The sequence below is a fragment of the Lynx canadensis genome, chromosome D1 (genome assembly GCF_007474595.2).
Source record: "Lynx canadensis isolate LIC74 chromosome D1, mLynCan4.pri.v2, whole genome shotgun sequence".
NCBI lineage: Eukaryota > Metazoa > Chordata > Mammalia > Carnivora > Felidae > Lynx > Lynx canadensis.
This window is the reverse complement of record NC_044312.2, coordinates 62,114,337-62,124,526: the sequence shown is the minus strand read 5'-3', so window position 1 is coordinate 62,124,526 and position 10,190 is coordinate 62,114,337. Positions and strand designations below refer to the sequence as shown.

The window sequence follows — 10,190 nt, the reverse complement described above, 5'->3', positions numbered from 1 at the left end:
AATTTACTTCTGCTTGTCTGTACCATGATCTATTATGTGATAACAAGTGATTTAAAAATACAAATTTAAGTTTAATATAAACACATTCAATGACTTTTGTGTTTTTGGAAATCACGATGTGCGATTTATTTTCCATCTAAACATGCTATTAAAATAATAACTTTTAAATAATAACAATAATAGCAGTACTTATGTAATGCTTACTGTGGGCAGGACCTATTTCAAGTCCAAGTTCTCTCTCTCTCTTCCTCTGTCTGTTTCTCTCTTTCTGTCTTACATATGCATGTATCCATATCCATAGGGCAACTTTCTTTTATTCCTGTCTTAAAAGTAAAGACACAGGAGAAGAGAGTTTAAGAAATTTACCTAATGTCACTGGACTCAAACCCAGGATGTTCTGGCACCATATTCTTAACTAGTATTCTCCAATGCCTCTTGAGATATTTTGATTTTCCAGGGGTCCTGAATGGACTCTTCCAGTATTAAATGTGGGACTGTAGACCACGTAAGTTCCTCAGGTAGAAATTGGATTAGTGAATGTTAGTTCCAGCCATGTAACTGCCTCCCAAGAAAATCTGGACTAATTCTCTTTCCTTTCTTGAACACTTGGTTCCTCATCTGTCAGACTGGATGTAAGTGTGAACATCTCTTGGGGGTTAGCTAAGATCATGGCTATGAAAGTTGAGGCATTTGAAGGACAGATGTTATGATGGCCACATTGAAGGTGTCCAGAGGGTTGCCAATGACACTTAATGAGCTAGTCAACCACCCTGAAGAAGAGTCTTAATCTAGTCTTTCTGAAAGATTTCTAAGAAAGAAGTCTTTCTGTTGATGGCTAGCATTTCATGACCTCCTCTTCATCCTCCCAATCCATCCTTTTATTTATTTATTTTGAGAGAGAGAATGCATGCATGCACATGGGTGAGGGATAGAGAGAGGGAGAGAGAAAATCCAAAGCAGGCTTCATTCTTTCAGCATAGAGCCTGATATGGGGCTCAATCTGATGAACTATGAGATCATGACCTGAGCTGAAATCAAGAGTTGGACGCTTTACTGACTGAGCCACCCAGGTGCCCCAATATCAGTGTATTTTAGGAATAAAATCTATGTGTGATCACAGTTTATAAACTTTTGTGTTGTTTTTCCTCTCTAGGAACAATAGTAGTCTTAGACACAGTTGTGCTGGCTGATAACACATGTAGCCAGCTTCTCATGGGTAACTTCAAAATCAATGCCTCTGATGCTCCCACCTTTATCTTGACGGGCTTCCCAGGAATGGAAACCATGGAATCCTGGCTATCCTTCCCTCTTCTGCTGCTCTACACCATCTCCATTGTGGGAAACACCCTGATCCTCCTCATTGTTAAGGAGGAGCAGAGCTTGCACCAGCCCATGTACTACTTTTTATCTCTACTTTCAGTCAATGACTTGGGAGTGTCCTTTTCCACATTGCCAACCGTGCTGGCTGCCCTCTGCTTCCATGCCAGGGTGATTGCCTTTAATGCCTGCTTGGCCCAAATGTTTTTCATCCACCTCTTCTCTTGGACAGAGTCTGGCATCCTTCTGGCTATGAGCTTCGATCGCTATGTTGCCATCTGCCACCCACTGCGCTATGCTACAGTGCTCACTAATGCCCGCATTGTGGCAATGGGACTGTGTGCTGTCCTCCGAAGCTTTGCCCTTATCCTTGTCTTCCCACTGCTGCTGCACAGACTCCCCTTCTGCCACTCCCAGAACATCCTCTCCCATGCCTACTGCCTTCATGTGGATATGATTAAGCTGGCATGTACTGATGTCTCCCTCAATAGCCACTATGGGCTGTCCATTGTGCTATTCACCTTTGGCCTGGACTCTGCACTCATTCTCATCTCCTATGTACTAATCTTGCGATCAGTGCTTGCCATTGCCTCCGGAGAAAAGCGCATCAAGACACTGAACACATGTGTGTCCCACATCCTAGCTGTGCTCATCTTCTATGTGCCCATGGTAAGTGTTTCCATCGTGCATCGTTTTGATGCTGGCCTGCCCCATGCTGTCTATATCCTCATGTCTATTCTCTACCTCTTTGTGCCTCCCATGCTCAATCCTATCATCTACTCCATTAAGACAAAGGAGATACGTCGCAGGCTCCTCAAGATGCTCTTTAGGGTTAAGTCCTGAGTCTTTGGTAGAGCTGAAAACTGTTAAGGATTTTGTCTTGGAGGTATAACCATCCAGACACCATTGGAAGAGAGGATCAATCCAAAGAATGTTAGTGTTACACTTTGAGGTATAAGATCAATGCACAATCATTTAGTCTGGTATATTGGGCCAACACCTGCCAGAACCATCTTGGGTCTTATCCATAAATCAAAAATTCAATGTCCTTTAGAAACACAAAAATGGTCTCTTTTCAAGAATAACCCAAAGAATGTCAACTATCACTACAGGGTGAGATTATTTTCTGGAGAAGCAGGGAACTATTTTTAAGATACTTGGTGACATGGTTAGGACTTCTGGTTATGGGCCTGCACAATTCTGAAAAAGACAAGGGCAAAGAGGGACTAATTACGGGCTAGGTATCACATCTTTACCAGTATGCGAGCTTAGCTTGGGTGATTAGTTTCTGATGTTTCCAGGAGACAGAGCTCTTCCCATCATGCCGATTGAAAAGTCAAGTTGTGATGGTTAATATTACATGTGAACTTGACTGGGCCACAAGGAGTCTAGATATTTGGTTAAACATTATTTATGTGTGTATCTGTGAGGGTGTTTTTGGTTGAGATTTGAATTGATAAACTGTGTAACGCATATTGCCTTCCCCAGTGTAGGTGGGCCTCATCCAATCCACTGAATGACTGAATAAAGTAAAAGTCCAAGAATAAAAGAAAGACATCTCTGTCTGATTGTCTCAAAGCAGGAAGGTTAGTCTTTTCTTGCCTTTGGTCTTAGGCTTGGACTTATACCATTGGTTTTCCTGGTTCTCAGGTTTTCATATCTGGACTGGAACTATACCAACAATTCTCCTAGGTCTAGACTTCTGCATCTCCGTAATCGTGACAGCCAATTCCTTATAGTAAATACAATAAATCTCTTTATATACACATCTTATTGGTCCTGTTTCTCTGGAGAGCCCTGACTAATCCAACAGCTACAATATTTAAATAGTCAGAATTAGACTTAAGGATTCCTGGTATATTCTTTTCACATGGGAGGTGCTGAAATATGCAAGCACTTGGCTCTGCCAACCTCCATTGAATTCAACAGCCCTTTGCTTCTCTCCTATGACCTTTCCCTCACTCTTTCATATCTATCTGCTTTCCCCTTATGGAATCTGAGCTCCCTAAAACAGCAACTTTTTCAACCACTCTGTCCATCCCCATAAGACTTTTTATAGTCCCTCCATTCAGATAATGTCTGATGATGCTACAGCAATAATGAAAGAGTAAGTGAAAAAAATAGATTAATACATAATAATGGATGAACAATAGAAGAAAAGCATAAGTGAATAAATTAATGAATAAACATATGGACTAATAATACATTTTTTAAGATCAGAATCTCATATCGAGAAGCATTTCCTCTCTCTCTGTCCCCCATTATTATGGAGAGAAATGTAAATCACAGGTGACATCTTTTTTTATCTTTATTTTTTTCCAGCTTTATTGAGATATAACTGAAATCGATGTTGTATAAGTTCAAGATGTACAATATGATGATTTACTGCATGTTTATATTGTGAAAACATCAGCACAATAAGGTTACTTAACCCATCCAAAGAGGTGACTTCTTGAGTAAGTGGGCTGAACTTCTCAGTCTTAATTTCCTCATCTGTAAAATGAGACATAATCTCTGATTTATCTACTTCATATGTTTGTTTTGAAGAGTGAATAAAATAAACTGCTTTAAAAATTATATGATAATACACATATTTTATTTGCTTATATTATTTTTATTTAGCAAGAATAAATGCAAAATTCAGGGTTTAGCTTCAAAACATCATGGGTATAAACCAGAGTCTGAATAAATATTTTGTCTAAGACTTTCTTGAACCCTAAGTAGCACTGTTCTATACTTGCTTTCCATCCCCACTGTCCTTGGAATTTAGTTTAATCATATTCATTAGTTTGGGTAGTTTGTCTCCTCCACCAGACTGTAAACAACTCATGCACAAGGACTGTGTCTTATGTATGTTTATACCCTTCAGTCTCTAACAGAGGGCCTGAAATATACCAGACATGTTCAAATAAGTAAAGAAATGAATTAATAAGTGATTATCTTTCCGTATATTTACCTACCAACCATCTCTTTATACTTAAATGAATTACCATATTCCTAAAATATTTTACTCTAACATAGATCATAATTTTATTAAAGAACAATTCTATATGAAGACTTACGTTGTTCATAGTCTAAATACCATATGCATTATGGATCTGGCCAGAGGAAATAAAAAATAAATTGTACTTGCAACCTTCAAACCTGCTGCAAATGTACCTTGCATATTTATATTGCTCAGACCTTATATGCTATATAAAGTATACCCATAGCAATTTCAGTACAGTGGCAGCACTATGCCTGGCCTTTAGCAGGTACATAAAGAAATATTTTTTGTGTTTTTTTTTTAATTTTTTTTTCAACGTTTTTATTTATTTTTGGGACAGAGAGAGACAGAGCATGAACAGGGGAGGGGCAGAGAGAGAGGGAGACACAGAATCGGAAACAGGCTCCAGGCTCGAGCCATCAGCCCAGAGCCTGACGCGGGGCTCGAACTCACGGACCGCAAGATCGTGACCTGGCTGAAGTCGGACGCTTAACCGACTGCGCCACCCAGGCGCCCCAAAGAAATATTTTTTGAAACAATATTGCTGTTTAATGATCTTGGCTCTGTCACAAATATGACTTATAATAAGGTTATTGCCTTAATAAGTGGACAATATATGCTTTCGGTGACAGTACTTTTGTTTGATCCTTTAAATCTGATGGATTTTGAAGCAACTATTTGGCTCATTTCCATACCTGTGAAAACCTTTCTGGGAGCCTCTGGCCTATTTTCCACATCACATTCTATAAATAAAAACACTCAGTACTTTTCTCTTGGCCTTAAAAATCGGCCTAGTCTAAAAGAAATTCAGCAGATATTTTTTGTTTAAGTCTTCTTCTGTCAGTCCATTAGATAGAACATTTATGACTCTGCCTGGATCTGTAACTTGCCAATATAGAGGTAAGTGTCAGACTGTGACCTGGTTTACTGAAGAGAACTGTGTTTACTCCAACATGCTCACAGGTCTCTGGGTGTCCAGGTCATCAGATACATCTTATCTGAGCTCTTGGCTTCTTTAGTCTCTTCTTGTGACATGAATTGTATGCGGTCTCTTCAAGCAAAACCAAGTTCACCCACTTGTTATGAGCTGGAAGTACCTCCAAGGACCATCCAAGTCTGTGTGTCTGCTTGAGCAGACACATTTGTTGGAAGCAAATGCCAATATATTTATTTCATGGAACAGAAAGTTAAGGCATTCTTCATGTTGGTGTTGGTTCAATGAGAACCTTCTGGACGCACACATTGGAGTAGAGGGCATAGGAAGTATCACTGTATGGAATCTGGGTCCCTTCTACACAACTTTGAAGCTTCTTTTGGGGGCCAAGAGTCTTTCTGTGCCTACCTCCCTTAGGTTCTACTCAGCACACCTCACACCGCTATCTGAGGATATATGTTGCTATACCTCCATCTCATAAAGGGCTTCCAGTGTGGACCCTCACAAACATATAGCAAGGAAATCCCTCTTATCCCCCTACTTGTAACACATCTAGGGTGGATATAGAAAAATAAAAATCAGATCTGACTCAATGATTTCAGAGCAATGAAAAAAACCCCAGTCATATATAGTCTTATCTGCTTTCTATTTTCTGTTTCCCAGATGAAGAAATGTCCATAATTATCCCCTTGAAAAATAGGTGACTATGTTTCTACCCAGGAAGGTCAAGAGGATCATGACTTGCATATTATTTTATAGTTATGTGTCCCAAAATAAGATATGAATTTTGTGAGGGTGTGCAATATTGTGATTTAGAAGAAATACATATTTGCTCATTCAGATGGCCAAATATAGACTTCTCATAGATATTGTCTTTATCCACAGCTCTTGGTTCACAGCTCCCCAAACCCTTGGAATTTCTTAAGGGATAAGAGCAATGGGAACATCTTTTTTTATAGCATTTGTTCTCTTGTCCTCAGTTCCTGAAAACATTTCAGAGCCATAAAAGTGAAATGGGTGTCTTATTAATAACAAGCTTCTTTCCACCAACAACTGTGCTTGTGTTAATGAGGTGACTTGGGGAAGGCACTGAAGGATAAGAACTGGTTGCCAGGGGAAACAACCAAAAATAGAGGGGTAGAAATTTCTGTCTCACCCTGCAATTTCTGAGGAGGGGAGGAGGATGGAAGCTGAATTGATCACCAATGGCCAATAATTTAATCAATCGTGCCTATGTAATGAAGCCTTCACAAAACCCCCAAAAGAGGAGGCTTGGAGATCTTCCAGATTAGGTGAAAGAACATTTCCATATGTTACTGTTCCAAACTTCATGAGAATAGAAGATCCCTTGTTCAAGACCTTGCTCTATGTATCCCTTCATCTAGATAGTGATTGTTTTAACATCATTTAGTATCTTTTGTAATAAGCCAGTAATCTAGTGAGTAAATGGGGTTTCCTGAGTTCTGAGAGATACTCCAACAAATTAAGAACCCAAGGAGCAGGTCATGAGGACTTCTGATTTGTAGCCAATTTCTCAGAAGTACAAGTAACAATCTGGACTTATGACTGGTGTCTGAAGTCCAAGGAGTAGGTCATGGGAACTCCAATCTGTTGCAAGTCAATCAGAAGCACAGGTAACAACCTTGGCTTGCTAACGGCATCTGAAGCAAAGGGCAGACTTGTGGGACTGAGATTTAAACCTGTGGGATTTGAGGCTGGGTAGACAGTTGTCAGAATCGAGTTGAATTATAGGACACCAAGCTGATATCAGAGAATTGCTTGGATGTTGAAGGAAACCCTCCGCCCTCACACATACATGCAGTGGGATTGCTACCAAATATTTAGGGTACTTAGCACCATGGATGGCACAGGAAGTTTTTCTACAAACAGGGAAAGGAGAGAAAAACAGGGTTGCATAGAAATGAAAAGGCGGTATGCAATTTAATAAAAAATGTTGTCCTTAAAATAAAGTGTGAAGAAGAAAGACCTCCAGCAAACAAATATGGATGCTGACAAAAGAGGAAGATACATGATCCAAGAAATGGAATTCCAACCCCAGGAGAATAAGAGGACAGATTCCTTGCTGCTATTTGCATGAGAGACCTGAGAAGCAACTGATATAGACTGAAGCAAGAGAACAGAGGGCTTCAAGGAGAACTTACCAAGAAGATCAAAAAAGCATTTACTAGAATAGTAGTGTGATGAAGAGGTTGGACAGATTAGAAGCAAAGATATACTCAATGGCTTCATGAATTAGCCCAAACTGTAATAAGACTCACTATTGGTCATACACGCTTCCATGTTTCCTATCTCATACTTTCTCTCTTCACAAATTGCTCACATCTGTTGCCCCCAACCTCTAACTCCCAGCTGATGATCTTACTCTCATTTCAGAAGAATGTTAGTGGGATTAGACAGGAACGCTCAACGTCCTATCACTAAGTTTGTACTTATCTTCTGTTAAAAGATAAACCGAACAACAATTTTAAGACTTCATTTGAGCAAAAATCAATTTAAATCAGGCAGCATCCAATCTAGCAAATAGAAAGGGGCTCTGAGGAGCTGTACAAAATAAAGACTTGTATAGGCAGAAAGGAGAGGGAACAAGGAAGTTATACTACGCAATAAAGTGGTTTGGTTATTGAAAGGTTACTTTCCTTGAGGGGATGACTGAAGTCCATCAGGCAGATTGCTTCCCAAGTGCCAGTCAGGGAGTTCCTGATGGACTGGTTTAAGACTCCATTCCTGGAATAGCCAATCTATAACTAAGTCTCTATTTGGTGGTGTGGGGCTTACACAAGTGACTCGATGTTGGGCACAGTGTCTTGTTTTTTAACATTTCTTTCTCCTGTGTAGAGCAATGGCATAGACACCACTCTTCTCCAAATTTCTTGGACTCTCAATTGAGATGATATATTGTCTGGCTTTGATGAATTAATTTCTCACTCATTTCCAACTTATTTTTTTTTTTAAATTTTTTTTTTCAACGTTTATTTATTTTTGGGACAGAGAGAGACAGAGCATGAATGGGGGAGGGCAGAGAGAGGGAGACACAGAATCAGAAACAGGCTCCAGGCTCTGAGCCATCAGCCCAGAGCCTGACGCGGGGCTCGAACTCACGGACCGCGAGATCGTGACCTGGCTGAAGTCGGACGCTTAACCGACTGCGCCACCCAGGCGCCCCTCCAACTTATTTTTTAAGCCTCCTAAACCCTTCCTTTCTGTCTCCCATTCTCCTCTCCAGTGTTGCTTTTCAAGACTTCATACCTGTGTTTGTGTTTTCTCATCTGCCAGAAATGACCCTTCTTTTGTTCTTTCCTCATCTTCTCCCTTCTGCCTGAGACTCACTGTGTTAGTTTTCTCTGGCTGCTGGCAGAAATTATCACAAACTTAGCAGCTTAAAAAAATAAAAAAAATTATCTTATCTCATAGATTCTGTAGGTCAGAAGTCCAGAAACCCCTAATGTTTAGGATCTCTCAAGGTAATCACAGTGATGGCAAGGCTGAGTTCCTTACTGAAGGCTCTGGAGAAGAAGCTGCTTTGAAGCTCATGTAAGTTGTTGGTTGAATTCCGTTCCTCGTAAATGTAGGACTAAAGTTTCAATTTCCTTGCTGGCTACCAGCCAGGGGATGGCATTTGCTCCTAAAGGCTGTCTACACTACTCTCATGCTATTCATTCAACTCCCTCCAGTAATTGTGGACCAAGTGCCTCTCATGCTTTGAATCTCTCTGACTTTTTCTGCCACATTTTTCTGATTCCAGCCTGAGAAAGTTCTTTGTTTCTAAGGACTCATGTGAATCAGTTTGGTATACTTAAGTCACCCCCCCACCAAATCCTTAAGGTCCATAATCTTAATTATATCTTCAAAGTCCTTTTTTGCCATGAAATGTACCTACTCATAGGTACCAAACTTGGACATATTTGTGGGGGGCATTCTGCCTACCATATTCACTTAAATAATATTTGCTCATAATTTGAAAAACAAGAGATACACCTGAAAATCTTCTCTGGCTGCCCTAGAATATTGTAAATTCCCCTCCTTTATTCTTTCCTAAACTCTGCCTTGTATCTTTTATCATTGAATTCACTGAAATATAGAAGAGGTGTTTCCTTAGGATTCTCCCCAACTAGACTATGAAATGTTATGCTTATTCATCTACACATTTCTGAAGACTAAAATCATGTCTACTATTGAATGAAGGACTCCATTTATAGTTACTTTTGTTAACATACACCTTATACCATAGAACTTTAGGGTAAAAATTGTTACCTTGTTGTAAATGAAAAGACAGTATTTTTTTTCTTTCCATATGGGAAAATTTGAAGAGACTTATGACAAAGGGCCAGTAGACACAGGATACTGATAAACCCATGAGTATTGATCAGGGCTTGGGTAATTTCCTGACCTTTTTGCATGGCAATCAGTGTGACTGCAAGGTCTAGGAGTGCATTAGGTGAGACACTGAATCCTTTGGTCTGACTTACACATGAGTGGGAGTTTTGAAAAGATACTACATTTTTCAGCCTGGTGAGTTGCGGGCAAACATCAGGTATCTGAGGGGTTCTTGCTAAACCCAATTTCTTTGGCTGTAAAATAGATGTGTAGATGTTCCGTGTTCCCAGCAGTCCATGAGTACCTGAGCAGATATAAGCTCAAGGGACTTCCTGAATGCAACCTTATATTGTCAGGCCAGAGAGTTGGCACAAGTAACCGTTTGGGGGTTGGAGTAAGGCATTCAGGGCCCCCACTACTGCTCTTCCTTCCTCTGCACCTTCCATGTGCACAGCTCTCTCAGGTAGGTAAACTGGAGTGTCAGATGCACAAAATCTCAAGCCTTAAGGCACTCTTCCCCTAACTTAGAAATCCTGAGTGCTATAGTATGACAGTCAGAAGGAGGAAGGGCTCTCCATAATTTGAGTCAGGTTGTTTTATTTCCTGTACACTTTCACC

At 40.1% G+C, this 10,190-nt stretch overlaps 1 protein-coding gene across 1 annotated transcript; it reads left to right on the top strand.

The window, feature by feature from the left end:
• Positions 1-1,212: 1,212 nt before the first annotated feature.
• LOC115525833 (olfactory receptor 51I2-like) lies at positions 1,213-2,160 on the top strand. The gene has a single exon (XM_030333218.1). The coding sequence runs from the start codon at positions 1,213-1,215 to the stop codon at positions 2,158-2,160; it is 948 nt and encodes a 315-aa protein (XP_030189078.1).
• The last annotated feature ends 8,030 nt before the right edge of the window (positions 2,161-10,190 follow it).

Bases quoted from the DNA above. Each gene is read 5' to 3' on its own strand.
- LOC115525833 (XM_030333218.1), top strand. From the start codon at position 1,213: ATGGGTAACTTCAAAATCAATGCCTCTGATGCTCCCACCTTTATCTTG.